At 31.7% G+C, this 15,311-nt stretch overlaps 1 protein-coding gene across 3 annotated transcripts; it reads left to right on the top strand.

Annotated features, from left to right (window-relative positions):
• The first annotated feature begins 9,877 nt into the window (after positions 1-9,877).
• On the top strand, positions 9,878-14,627 carry LOC107872543 (MADS-box protein SOC1). Of its 3 annotated transcripts, none has more exons than XM_016719212.2 (8): positions 9,878-10,026; positions 10,433-10,681; positions 12,977-13,061; positions 13,161-13,222; positions 13,337-13,436; positions 13,537-13,578; positions 14,174-14,215; positions 14,304-14,627. In XM_016719212.2, exons 2-8 carry the CDS (start codon positions 10,500-10,502, stop codon positions 14,454-14,456), a joined length of 666 nt encoding a protein of 221 aa, XP_016574698.1. In that variant the 5' UTR covers positions 9,878-10,026; positions 10,433-10,499; the 3' UTR covers positions 14,457-14,627. The 3 variants fall into 3 exon arrangements, with proteins under 3 accessions (XP_016574698.1, XP_016574693.1, XP_047251719.1); XM_016719207.2 differs by lacking the exon at positions 9,878-10,026 and adding an exon at positions 10,064-10,239; XM_047395763.1 differs by lacking the exon at positions 9,878-10,026 and adding an exon at positions 10,076-10,152.
• The last annotated feature ends 684 nt before the right edge of the window (positions 14,628-15,311 follow it).

The following is a 15,311-nucleotide window of genomic DNA, read 5'->3' as shown; positions in this document are numbered from 1 at the left end:
CGAAATGTAATCACTATAAGTGCTACTGATATTAACAGTCGCATTAAAGGGCTGCATATCCCAATTTCATCATACTTACCTGAGTTATTACTTAAAACTTTTTTTTTTTTAAATAATTAAGGGCAATTTTCATAAATCCCGCCAAGTTTTTTTTTTAATTACCTTCTTTCTCGGTTTTTCTAATAAATTTTCTCTCCCAGATTTTAATTGTTCATATACATAATTGAACGTTAATATACATAAGAATCTTATGTATCATAATTAACTTCCTTTACGGTATTTAAGAAAATAAATCAAGTCTAATAATTATCCAATATTATACCTTATTAATGTGTGATTAGTGAATCTCTTAATTATATAATTTTTTCAAAAAATATACTCCTAAAAGAAAATTTACCAGGTAAATCGCCTAGAAAATTTTAGAACTAAAGAAAAAAGACCTTTAAAATAAAGGGACATAGAAAATTTTAAAATGAAAAAAACACTCGTATAAAGAAAATTTTACTACCTAATCTACATATAAAGAAAATTTTACTACGTAAGTATGAAAAAATTTGAAACAAAAAAAAATAGATTTTTATAAGATTTGAAGAACATGACAACAGTGAACTCCAACTCTTATGCATATAGATCTGCAAAATACACATCTCAGACATCACATAAAAATAATAATATGAAACAAAACTTGAAAATATAAAGATAACCCATCATATACATGTCTAACGTTCTTTCATATACAAACACTGTTGTGTATATGGATTGAAATACACTCAACTCATCTTGTCTAACAAAGTCACATACATAACTGTGATATGTATAACACTATTGATGGATAACATATAAATATAACTCTATAATGTATGTGACGTGAAATTTAACAGCCCAGCAGTGCCTTGTTTCAATACATATATATAACAAATTTTTGTATATGGATTGAAATAAAACGTCCAACAAATGACATAACTACAAATATATACATAACTCGCTATGTTTCATAGTTCAAAACAACAACATGGATTTACTAAGTAATCTAACCATATACGTAAGAAATACAAATTCAATAACAAATTACTATATCTTTGGAAGACACGGTCGTGATGATTCTTCACTTTTTATCTTACTTGAAGATTTAGCAACGGGCTTTTTGGAGCTTGTATGAGCAACTTCCCTCGATTTCTTCATCTTGGCGGGATCGTTTCGGTGTTTCGATCTATTTTCTCTAAAACTCGGACCAGACTCCATTACTATGCTTAAGCTTTGAGAATTAAGCACATGCAACAAGTAACTCGGAAATTTTTGATTTAGTAAAGCTGAAAAAATTAAGAAATTAAACTAACCTCAAAAAAAAAAAATTTGAAGAAGGTGTTCAACAACTTGATAAGAGAAGGTTTGTAAAATCAAACCTTGAAATCTCTTAATTATGATTGTTTGATTTTAGGCATAAATTATGGAGGTGTGATATGTATATGGAGGATGGAGAGAGAAAGTGTAAAAAATAGGATATTTGTAATTAGTTTTGGTAGATGAAATTTTATGTAATAATAGAAAGTTATGATGTATATTTACGTAAATTTTCAATAATGTAATTAATAGCCAGATTCAATTCCAAGGGTCAATTAAACCTTTGAAACGCGTGAAAACAGTTATCAAGATCTAAACTTCTGCTTTCAATGAGACTTTCTTTAACTTGTCAGATTTTCTCTTCTTCACCAAAAAAAAATTATCCGATAAATAAGATCTTTGATTATTATACCTCGGTAAGGTTGATCAATGGTATCTACTTGTAGCTTCCTCTATACCTTTAAGGCTTAAGCTCTCTTGACTTGTTAACTGGCAAACATTAACGAACTGTAATCTATTTTAATTTTCATGACTCGTACTGTTTTACTTGAAAAAGAACAGAAAATAACTTCTTCCACTTGGCATGATATTTTCACTTGTGCAATCACTCATTGACAATTTAATATTCAATTCATAATTTGGATTTGTTGATGACATGTAAAAAGACATTATTATTAAACCATATTGGTTACTCAACTCTTCATCCTTCTCTGCATAACTTTTATTATGATACACATTTCATTTTTCAATCAGGTATTATTACTCGTAACTATACTTTTAAACTTTCAAGTAAAATAATTAAGGAAATTATAGGTGATGATTGCTAGAAAGTAAGTTTTCAGGACACACTCACACCGATATGTTGTTGTTGTTGATTGCTAGACAATAAGTAGAACCGAATCTATCTGTATGTTCTATTCAGTGATGGGAATATGGGAGCAACTATATATGGGATCGTGTAATTATGCGTGAGGTGAATTAACAATTTGAATGTGCAAAAATTTTGACCTACTTTTTTTGTTTTGTTTGAAGTTTCACCTAATTTCATACGAATAATCGTATAAATCAAGAACAAAGTGTAACGTCACTCTAAAAATTTCATATTCATTAATAATTCATATTAGGATTGGCATCGAAAGAAAAGCATAGCATAGTCTTTATTCCTCAAAGAGTTGAATTTCATTTGAGAAAGAAGGCACAGAGGGTGAAATTGTCTTTTAGATGTTTTTTAGTCGGTTATCTCTTTTATAGATTTTTTGATTGATTTTTTCACGCAAATTACTAAATAAAATGACAACTAAAATCCTCATGAAAACGTGAGAATCATGACTTTTCATAATGTACAACTTTCTTTCATTCATATCAACACGCCTCTCCTTCTCCACATTTGATGCATATTCATCAATCATCTTCAAGCTTTTAAGTTTTAACCACTCACAATTTTTCCGCTTCGTTTCAAAGTGAATAAGACAATACTAGAGGGGCCAATATGTACAATCCAAAACTGTTGAACATGATAAGTTTCCAAAAAGGGTACACATCAAAGAATATTTTCATATCCTCTTTAAAAAGCAATTATATTACCTAATGCTAACCTAATAATTTTTTTAAACCAACAAAATTAAGTGATTAATTGGTCCCGGAGAGAGAATGATATTTAAAAATACACAATAAAAGCACTGGCTAGCAGGTATTTGGAATCATGAAGCAATTGGGCAGATGAATGCACCTCTCGAGAAATTAATTATATACTAATTTATATAAAAACTAAAGCCTTTAGGATTAGTGTATAATAACAGATTAAGAAATTAAGTGGTCTTTTGTTACGGACGATAAGGTGGAATATATGCAGATTGAGTTTGAGATAGATACTTTTATACATTTTGTTTCATTGAAGGAATATTTATTTTTGGATGAATATATGTTGCCAAACAAACACAATATAAATTTACTCTCAAACTTAATCATATTATATCTCACTACCTCATCCAACCGAAAATTATTTTAGGAAAAGCAACATAAACATACACCTTAAATTACCATATTACACAAATCCCATCCTTACAAAATAATTACAAGAAATTCAACTAATTATGTATCTTCATCGGATATATCGGGAGCTAATCATATATTTCAAAATCGAAAAAAATATGTCGCGAGCTAATTGTATATCTTTACAAAGGAAAAAATGTATCTTCGGTGTATGTCTTATGTATCTCGACAGATCCAAAATTAAATATCGGGTGCTAATTATGTATATTTTACAAAGAAAAAAATAATGTGTCTTCTTTAGATGTATCGGGAGTTTATTGTGTATCTCGATAGACTCAAAATCAAAATTTTCAATAATTACGCAAAATATCAAAAAAATTTGTAACTAAAATCTAAAATATCAAAATTTATGTTGTTTGCCTTCAACTAAAATTAATTTAGTTAAGAAATTATAATTTTAAGACTGTAATTCCACGATTATTTAGTCCGCATACTAAACGATACCTTAAAAGTACTAATCACACAATTATTTTACATTAGAAGGGCTTTATAAAAAAAATAATAAAGTTGTTAGTACCGAATCTGTCACCACAATGCACCCCCCATGGTCCATGAGGGGTGGTTAGGGCCTGTTTGGGTGCCCCTTATTTGTGTCTATGTTTTCCAGAATTAGTACACAAGTTTTATTGGTTGTCTGATTTTGGGACCACTTTTCAGTTTTAGTGTGCACATATACACAAACACACTTTGTATTATTCTATTCCTTCCCAAAAGTAAGTAAATTTACTGAAATATTATTATATATATGAATTTGGATATTGTTAGAGTTCGTGGCCTACTGATTATCTTATTTTCGCCTAATTATTGCTTATCGATAGAACGGGCTGCCTGACGTATTTCAAGGAAGCAGTAAAACAGAAAGTAAAGAACACAATGATTTTTATGTGGAAAACACCCGGATCAAAAGGTGTAAAAAATTACGACCTGCACCTCTACAAGATTTAACCCCAACTTCACTAAATAACTTTGAGTCTCAACAACGATCGATTACAAAACTCTTGTAACCAACAAATAGGAATCATAAACTCCGATCCCTATATGGAATTATAAACTCTAATTTCTTTAACTTAACGACTAGGAATTATAAATTCTAATTCCTAACTACACACACTTCCCAAGGTATGTGTTCCTAAAGTCTCTGAGTTTTCCCCAACTCGAAGACTATCTCCTAATTCAGTTTATAACACACTGAAACTAATATTACATCAATAGCTCAAACACAATGAACAACTCTAAAAATCAAAGCTAAAACTCTTAGCTGAATTCTATACTTAGGACCTGTTTTTTCAATGTGTTTCTTCAGTGATTGAATAGCACTTCGTGAAGTCAATCTATCGATTGCGCTTTTTTGTTTTGTAAGTGCGTGAATTACTCTGAATGATGCATCTTCTATTTAAGCACAGCTCTCCAAAGAGTCATTCTTTATTTTAAACTCCTCTTTTAATCAAAACTCTCATTACATAGAGTTCTACTTCAAATGACACCCCTTCTTCAATTCCAACTCTTGTCTCCTTAGTATTGTAGTCAAACTTCAACTCTTTAAATCAACTTATCTTCAAGTATTTTACTCAACCACAGCTTCTTTAATTTCTCATGTGATCAGTAGCTTGAGTATATCAGAATTAGACTTGCTCATTCGTTTTTGACTTTCAGCAATCTTTGTCTGCATCTATCAGTAAAACCTGAAACCTGCCTTCCTATGCTTGGACCAGGTCAAGTAACATGTTTCATTCATGTGCCAGTCATGAAAAACTTCATTGATCTAACAAAGAGTCCTTCAATTTATATGTTTCCTATCTTGTGTAGACATCTTCAATCTGCAGAATTTTTCTCCTTCTACAAATAGACTCTTCAGGATATGCTCAGAAGTGAAACTCCTTCTTTACATAAGACTCGTTTTTCAACTAAACTTGTTTTCCCTTATCATCAAGTGTTTGAATCAAATTCAATTTGTTCTATTCCCCATGTGATCAGTAAGTTGAACTTTCCAGTTGCACTGAATTAACTCATATCAATTTGTTTCATTCATATTGTCATTCATCAAAACTTCAAGGTTCCAACAGATATTCTTGACAGAATAATTTATATCGTCATTGAAAGTGTTTTGAAGTAAGTATTGGAAAATAGTCCACCCTTCCGAAACGAAAATTTTAATATTTATTTAATTTATTCTTTTATTTTTGGTAAAACATATTACTATAGGTAACTTTTCTTAACAGTAAGACAAAGAGGATAAAAAGATTTTTCTCTTCTTATACGTCATGAATGTAAGGCAATAATATTAGGGTTGTCAAGTTTACTAAATTACCCATCTAAGAGCAATCTATTAGGCTAAAAATTTGTTCGCACCCGATGTATATATTAAATTAACGTAATTTATCATAGTTAGGTGATTAAATGAAGTAAAATATAGGTAAAATACATATTAGTTAATCATGATTAAGTAAAATATATGAACTCTAAATTCAAACACATGTCATGCATGTATTGATTTGATGTATACACCGGATATCGGATAAGTTTTTTCTACCTGCTAGTGTTGACAAAATTATAAGTGAATATTGTTTTTACGTTAAATATAAATATATTTGGCAGCTTACAAGAGAATATCTACTTTTAACGTAGCCTACATAGAGAGGATTATGTTTGAATTACTCCCAAATCCATTTACCATCTAGTAGGTATATATGCTCCTTAATCCTTAATTATTATTCATTTTTAGTACATTTTTAATTTAATACTTAGAGTAGTGTAATTAATAGTTTTCTTTTTTTCCTGGGTTGAAAAGAGATAGTATTATAATCCAAAATATATGTTTGGTGCAGCAGAAAGTTTTTCTCTTGGCAACAATTTTCACTTATATATAACATCATTAAATAAAACCTCACTTGTCCTTGTACCAAAAATAAAAAGGAAAAGAAGGAATCAAACATATATTTTGAATCAAAATTATTTAGGGAAGTCTTTCTTCTGAAAATGGAATTTATCCCCATAAAAACCTCAGTGTTACTATTTCTGGGAAAAAATATATTAATGTAAAAAAGATGGGAGTACTTATTAATGAGTTGAAGAAATGTCTGCCATATATACTGAACATATAGTACATTGTTTTTTCTCACGTCCACAAGCTCCAATAAATGAAAGGGAAGATAATAAAGGCTCAAGAGTTTTCAAATCACTAAATTAAAACACCATACAAAACTAATGCGTTTTCTGCATCTTATTGGAACGTACTCTTCTTGACAATGACCTACTTTTAAATTCCTGCCGCATAAAATTTTCCTATTAAAGAGAAAAAACTTAACAACAACAATGATAAAGTAGGGTTTGAGAGGGTAAAGTGTACCAATTCATACCATTTCTTTAGATGAAGTAGAAAGACGGTTTTCGATAGATCCTCGGTTTAGGATAAATAACAGTATAAAAAAAACACAACACACCAATAGATCATAATAAAAGAAACAAGACACCTGCAGAGTCAGTGACAGAGTTAGAATTTTCATTAAAGAAATTCAAAATCGAAATAAATAGACGCATGAACGAGCTGAAGGGGATTCAACATCAATTTTATATATATATATAAAAATAATTTTAACTATATATAAATAATATAATTTTTCGCCGAAGGAGGTTCGGGTGAACCCCCTAACCATAAGGTGGCTCCTCCACTGCACAGAGTAGCACTATAAACTTATTTTTGAAATCACAAATATCACCAAAATACCACAAACAAAAAACTACCAAGCACATGCATAACACTGTGATTACTAGCACACTACTTCCTAGTTTCCTACAAGCAATGATGCACTCCTACCTGCTGATCCTCTGTCCTAAATTGTGTCCTCCGATCCATATGTTTCTATTTAGGATTATGTCTTTAGTAATCTGTAACTGCTTCAAATCATCCATAGACAAATTCTCATATCTCCGTACTGAGGCATTCATGCACCCTCCTCATCACACGTTCGAACCATCTCAACCTCACTTTTCGCATCTTGCCTTTCACCGAATTTACTCTCACTTTATCTCGAATAATCTCATTTCTATATTAATGCGTGTATTACTGTATTTATCCCGGGTGATCTTCACTTGATGGAATAATTGTGTTACCCCATAATAAATGTAAATGTTTTTGAAAGCTAGCTAGCTGAACTTTTTTTACGGGTAAAAATTAAGTAATTTGTATCCTGTGTTTACATCAATTGAAACTAACAAGCATTCTGCTTGTTGAGGTGGAAAAAAGGTGCAGTACTCCCTTAATCGCATAATTTACATGATCACATTTGACTGAATATGAAATTTGAGAAAATTAGATTGGATATGTTTTTTTTTCTTCTAGAGGCCGTGATGAAATTTAAATTAAACCAAAGTCAATAATTAACGGACACATCACACATTCAAAGCCTTTTTGATATAAAGAAATTTAAATTGATTAGACACACTGATAAAATAACAACATAGGGTATACGTACTAAGTTAGATTAGGCTAGGGTATAAGAATTGAAGAAGAAAAGAATCCAACATAGGGTATACGTACTAACCTATTTTGGGTCTAAATTTAGAAACATCTTTCTGCTGGAAATAGAATTAATCCCTAATAAAACCTTGCTACTATTATCTCTAAAATATTTTTTAAATAAACTATTCCTAACTTTTCATAGTGAAGATTTATTCGAGAAAAAGGAACAAAAAAGGCAGTTCATAGATGATTGATGAAGTGAAGAACTGCGTACTAATTAAAAAAAGAAAAAAGCTAAAACATATTGGATTCTTTAAATTTATCAAGATATTTCACTTGAGAAATAAGCTCTGTTTCAATTGAACACTTTCTTCCAACCAGACACATTCAATTAAAAATTTGAAATAAATATTGAACGTGTTTTCATTCATCTACGAGGTATACATAAGTTAGCCACATAACGTCGTTTTGTTTAGTTATCTGTAATCATTTCAATAAACCATAAAACTCAGGCATTTTGTACTTGGGGTTGATTCATGCAATTAAAAGGAAATGTCATGTTTTATATGTGGTTAACATAACTATTTAACAGACGAATAAAAAACATACAGTGTTTCTTTTTTCAAAATGAGCATTGAATTTTTCTATTTGGTACATTTTATTACGAGTTAATTAACGTGTTCGATTGGAATATGACTTAGATTGAGTATTTAAATGGAATATTTTGACAAATTTAAGAGGTTGATTATGCATTAAAACATAGAAAAAAAAAATAGAAACATGTACCATTTATATTATTCAGAAATAGTATGCCTTTAGGAGTGTTATTAATAAGAGAGAAAAATGTTTTCACCATTTTTTCTTTTGAAAATGTTTTCTCTAAATTAAGTGAATTGGTTTTACTTATTTTTGTGGTTTTATAAGTAAACGAAAATATTATTTCAAAAATAATTTATAGTACTATAATCTAGATAAATACTGTGAGGATGGAGGTGTGTTGGAGGGTGAGGAAGCAGGGGCGGATCTAGAGGCCTAGGAGGGAGTTTTTCGGAAATTTATATAAAGAAATCTAGTAAATATATAATACTTATAAGTTGGTAATCCATAAATAAAATGTATTGTTGGTCAAGTGAAGTAGAGGAACTTGTTGATCACTTGATTGTGGATAAATTTTAAATGCCGACTCTGCCTATTGGCGGAAGAGACACTCAATATGAAATACTATTACTTTATGAAATTCGTTTTCCTACGTTCATGGAAGAATCATTTTCCACAGTTTTAAACAACTTTTTTTTTTTTTTCTTAAAAAACATTTTTGACCAAAACATTTAAAAAAGTTTTAAAACATTTTCCTAAAATATTTTCATCCATAGAAGCACACCTTTTTTCTCTATCTCCACGAGGATGCTACTACAATAATAGAGGCATTAAGTAGTGACAGCAGAATTTTGACATCATTAATGTCAATATTTATTTAAGAGAAGCAATGCGTTTTCGATATCTCATTGGATCGTACTCATTTGACGTGTTCAATCATCTTTACGAACTTTCCATTTTTATTACTTACTACTCTTCATAAAGTACAAAGATTTTCTATTTAATGAATTAATAATAATTTCCTTTTTATGTTTTTAGTTAACTTTATAGGATTACCAAAACTAGCTAAGGTATAGTTATATTCCATTTAATTGTTACTATTATTGTTATATTCCTCCACATCTTTTTCTTTTTCATAGTGGGGTAAGTGACTAGGCGAACAATAAAAATATAGTGGTTAAGATTTACACTTTGACCGACCTCAAGATAAAGTTGGAGTTTATATATGTAATAGTAGTCTAGTGTACTAAAAAGCTTTTGCTATGCCGTGTGTGTTCGGGGAAGAGCTAGACTACCAAAGTAGATTATATGCAGTCATATTTTATATTTTTGTATTTATGCCAGAGGTTATTTCTACGACTTGAACTTATCACCTTATACATGACAAAAGTTACTCACTTTATTGATTTTTTGCTGGAGGTTTGAGTGAACACCCTCCCAACGTAGGAAAGAGTGCGGTGTTGGTGGGGTGTTTGTGTTGGGGTGACGTGGGGTGGGGTGCTTTTGCCCTATGAAGAAGACCTCAAGAAAATGGAAAAAAAGAGAGATCAGAAAGAAGAATAAGGAGAGAAATAGATGTATGTGGCTTTGGCCCTCTGTTACTTTTGTAGATATATACCATAAATTGGGGTTGTGAATTAAGCAACAAACAGCTTTTTTGCTTCTTTCTTTCTCTGTCTCTCTCACACACACACATCACATTTGTATGATTGTATCTATCTATCTTTCCTTTTTAGCTCTAGTAGTCCTTTTGCAACCAGCAAAATCTTCTCTGAAATTTTTCTATATTTGTAATTCCTCAATTCATTGCTGCTACCACACATATTGTACTAGCTACCTAGCTACCTAGCTACAGCTTATAACCCTTTCTTTTCTTTCTTTCATTCTACATGACTTTTTCTTGCACAAACATCATCCTTAGTTTCTTGTTTATATATTCTACTTAAAATTGGAACTTACAACAATATTCTTTCCCTTCCTCAGGATTTTAACTTCTAGGTGTTTCCCTCTTCAATCTTCTGTTGATTTGTGTGTGTGTTGATCTAAGGAGATGGTGAGAGGGAAAACACAGATGAGGCGTATAGAGAACGCCACGAGCAGGCAAGTCACTTTCTCTAAGCGTAGAAATGGGCTGCTCAAAAAAGCTTTTGAGCTTTCAGTTCTGTGTGATGCTGAAGTCGGATTGATTATTTTTTCTCCAAGAGGAAAGCTCTATGAATTTGCCAGCTCTAGGTAATTATATTTTCTTGCTTTTAATTCTATGCTGTGTATGATTTCAAGTTTTTTCTTTTTTCATCTCATTTAACATCAGCCTTCGTATTTAGAATTTTCCTAGCAATCTTCTGGTCAAAGATTGCAATTTTATGTTGAGATTTTGTGTTTTTACAAGTTTGTTTTGGGGCTGAAGATGGTCACGGAGTAGTGTAATTTTCTTGCAGATCTCATCTTTTATATCTGCAAAATAAAGAACCAAAACTGACGATGTAATGATCTCTCTCTATATATAGAGAGATCATTACATCGTCATCGGTCTCTCTCTATACATATAGATGTAGAAGCAGATCCAAGCCCTCTTAACTGCAACTGTAGCAGTTCTTAATTACCTAATGCATAAACGAGGATGAAATACAAATTTTAAGGAAGTAATTAATGAGTTGACTGATGCTGTGTCGTCTCCTAATTGATGAAGAGTTACTTTAAACAGTACTTTCTCCAAGCTTAGTACAGTAACTTCATGAACAGATTTCTACTGTAGTCCATTTTAGAACTTAGCCCTAGTAAAAAGATTCCTCTTAAATGATATTTTAGTAACAACATAGTAATCATACGAAGGGGAACCTTGGAGTAATTGGTAAAGTTGTTGTTATGTGATCAGGAGGTCATGAGTTAAGTCTTGGAAACAGCCTCTGACGGAAATGCAAGGTAAGGTTGCATATAATACACCCTTGTGGTGGGGTCCTTCTCCGGACACCGCGCATAGCGATAGCTTTAATGCGCCGGGTTGCCCTTAACATAGTAATAATATCTTTGGTAGTGTTAATGTAATTATCCATGTTATTTTTTTGCCTATAACCTAAAAATGGATATGCATTGTTAAATCTCATAGGACGACCAAATTAAGTTTTTCTTGAGTAATCAGACAACAGAAAGAGTACAATATCTTGTTTGTAGTGGTAGTAGCAGTACTAGTTAAAGCTGAGACGACTTCTCTTTCTCATCTCATGTGTGGTTAAAGTCTGAAACATTTCTTGTTTAGGATTAAAACTAATTGCTACTGTAATTACTACCTGATTTGTTTAGGATAAATGGTAATGAGGTATCTTGTGAATTTCAAAGTTTTCTTTTTGTAGTACAAATGGGAGCCAGTTGTCAAGTTATTGCACTAGTGCTAGTTGATTTCATGCTGATCCCTGCTAGTCTTGCTTAATAAAGGGTACACGTTCTTGGGTTGCTCCCATTATAACACACCTTGAGAATCTTTTGGGCAGAAAACTCGTACGGACATCAATATAATCCTCAATGTGTCTTGCAAATGATGCCTTATGCTTACTATATGATACTACTATCTCCTTTTTGGTAAATGATATCATATAGTATAGTACTATTTCTGTCAGTAAAGTTTCTGGTTTCTTCATTAATATATGGAGTACGCCAGTAGTTGAAGAATACTCATCATGTTATTACCCAAAAAATTATTACAGTACCCATTAACTTTTGACGTCCTAGTAAAAGACATGCTCCCATAACTACAAACAAAGAACCAAATTAATTAGAAGAACCGGGTAACTGTGTCTCCTTTAATTTTTTTTTTGGTTAGGGTTCGTGTCAGTTTGCGCACATCATCATTGTTCTACCAAATGCTTACTATAGACTCCATCTACCAAATCTTTGACATAGGGGAACTAGAAAAAAAAAGTTGAACCCTAATATAATTTTTAAGATGTTTACCTCACTTTCGACAAAGTATGGGAAAAAAAAAAAAGACAAAACTATCCTTCCATATAAACTTATAATTATAGTACTTGGTAACTAAAAGACTATTCTAGCCCTTGGCTGCAGGTCCTTTTTCCAAAAACAAATAAAACCATTCACTTTCACCTCTTTTGGTGTTGGGAGCGTTTGAGCTCTCAACTTCAACGTGAACAACAAAGTAAAAACAAAGCAAAAGACTCTTAAAGGGGATACCCTTATACACAAAAGCTCTCGAAAAGGTATGCCAATTATAACTAGCCATCTATTGAAAAATCTTAACCTATTTCGTTTTTTGTGTGTACTAATTAAAAGTTATCAAGGCCAACTTTAATCTTCAATATCTCGATATTTCTCCGAGCTCATCAACCATCATGTTACTTTCTCTTAAAAATGAGTAACTTCAACATCCAACTTAGACATGGATTTTTTTCCCTTCGAATATATTTACAGAAAACTTGATCGATAAGAATCACTGTTAGATCCATTTCTAATTACAAATCACTAACTACCTATATATGTTCATATTAAGATGATAGTGTTGTTGATAATTGGCAGCATACCGGAGGTACTCGACCGCTATAAGAGACATACTAAAGACAAAGTTCAACCTGATCAAATTCAATCTGTCGAAGACATCCAGGTAATTATTAACTAGCTATGCCAACTTGTATTATTTATGTCTCCTCAATATATATGAACGGCAAGCAGTTAATGTTAGTACAAGATATAATATATGCAGCATACGAAGCAAGAGACAGCAAGTTTGATGAAGAAGATAGAGCTCCTTGAATCATCTAAAAGGTTCAACGACTAGCTGTTGCTATTTCATTTTACTATCTTTTAGGTTTCCTTCCACATTCAGAGTAAGTCTTGAAAGCCCTTTTTTCAATATTCTAACCGCAATTCGCGACACAGGAAACTCTTGGGAGATGGTTTAGGGTCGTGCAGCCTTGAAGAAGTGAAACAAATAGAGAAACAATTGGAGCAGAGTGTCGGCATTATTAGGGCTCGAAAGGTTTAATTGCTTCACACAAGCATGCTCAATTGCTGCAGTAATCTTAATCAATTCTGAAATTTAGGGTATTAATTACTTGTTGTCTTCTTCTTTTGATCAGATGCAAGTCTATAGGGAACAAATGGAAAGATTGAAAGAAAAGGTAACACCAGCTGCAATATTACTAGAAATCAAAAGGATTCAGCATCTAGTATATAATAATTTTAATCATATATAGAGAGAGAGACAGTGCAATTTTCTGCCGTATGAAATTTTCCTTGACCCTACCTGGATCCACCCTTGATCATCAGTCAATGCAAAAGAAGAAATCAAAGATGATTCAACATCTAGTATATAATAATTTTAATCATATATATATAGAGAGACACTACAATTTTTTGCTGGATAAAATTTTCCTCGACCCCCTACCTTGCTCCACCCTTGATTGTCGGTGAATGCAAAAGATAACCGCAATTATAAAATTTTGAACGACTTATATGCAAGGTTGCTCGGGCTCCCAAATTTGCTGATGTGTGCGTAAAGGGATGCGGGAGGGGGGTTATTAGAAAACTACACTAATATCGGAATTACTTGGTGAAAAATCTTGCCTCTAACACTGCGTGCGTGAGTCTATGCTTGGAGGATGAGTGTGGCGATATTTCGTAGAGAGTGTGAACAATATAGCCAATAAGTGGTCATGATTTTGTCTCCCAAGAATTTGTAATGAGTAACTTGCTCGAATTGTCTAATATATGCAGGAGAAAACCCTTTTAGCTGAAAATGTGATGCTGAGGGAGAAGGTACAATATATTTTCGTTTGCTGAGTAACTAAACTTCAGGCGTATGTACTTCAATTATGCCTAATTTGACTTTGTACTATTGTATTAGTTCGAAGGGCTTGAAGATAGAAGAAAATCAAGCAGACAGACGGAAGATGTAATATGTATTTCTGGTGGTGGTAGCGATAAATCAGATGTAGAGACTGAATTGTTTATCGGACCACCTCATGACTCCAGAATAACGCGTCCCTTGCTCAATTGATCCTATGTGTATACCTGATCAATTATCCCCTTTTTTGCAGTTTAATTAAGAACAAATTTAAATTTTGAGCAATTATCAAATACTTACTACTAACTAATTAATATTCTCATATGCTAAATGATTTTGGTGTATGAGTGGCTTTCTCTTTAAGATGGAATTTTACTTTGATCCCTTCTGGGGTATGCAATTTTTACTTATTGGGATGATGTATATTACACTTCTGTTAAACATTAGTATTAATTAATTAAGCTCCTTTCTTTAGGAAGTTCAACAGTACCCTTTTACATACTACATTACTAAGAAAAATAGACGAATTTTCAGTGGAAATAACAATTGAACTCCTTTTATATAAAAATTGAACATATAATAGATTTATCTAACAATTAAAAAACACTCGAAAGGGATTATTACATCAAATCTAACACTAAAAATTAGTAATAGCGAGGTCTTACTAAGAAAATAAACTAACCAAATGCTCATCTAACTTTAGGCAATCAACATAATTGTCTTAATTGAACTGGAGTGAGAAACAAAAACTACTTTCCTCTGATAAGTTTTGAACTTCTATAAATAAACTATTAAAACTTCTAGAAATTTTTTCAACTTATTCCTAAATAAAAATTTACAATTCTGTTCAAGTTGAAATTGATTACATTTAACATTCCTCGGTGCGTGATACTACAAATGCATCAGCTATAGCTAGCACGCATGTGGTATCCCTGAAATAATTGGTCCAAATGAAAATGTAGCCATTCGAGATGATATTTTTTTCATAAACTAGAGACTCATATAAGTTATTTATAGTAGAGGGGCTCTTCTTAATTTAATCATACTGCTGACATCTGTCTCGGGGGT

Source organism: Capsicum annuum, chromosome 1, assembly GCF_002878395.1.
Source record: "Capsicum annuum cultivar UCD-10X-F1 chromosome 1, UCD10Xv1.1, whole genome shotgun sequence".
Classification (NCBI taxonomy): Eukaryota; Viridiplantae; Streptophyta; class Magnoliopsida; order Solanales; family Solanaceae; genus Capsicum; species Capsicum annuum.
This window is presented reverse-complemented; position numbering and strand designations above follow the sequence as displayed.

Coding starts and splice junctions, on each gene's coding strand:
- LOC107872543 (XM_016719212.2), top strand. CDS start 10,500: ATGGTGAGAGGGAAAACACAGATGAGGCGTATAGAGAACGCCACGAGC. Junction 13,062..13,160: donor AATCTGTCGAAGACATCCAG/GTAATTATTAAC, acceptor TAATATATGCAG/CATACGAAGCAAGAGACAGC. Junction 14,216..14,303: donor ATGTGATGCTGAGGGAGAAG/GTACAATATATT, acceptor CTATTGTATTAG/TTCGAAGGGCTTGAAGATAG.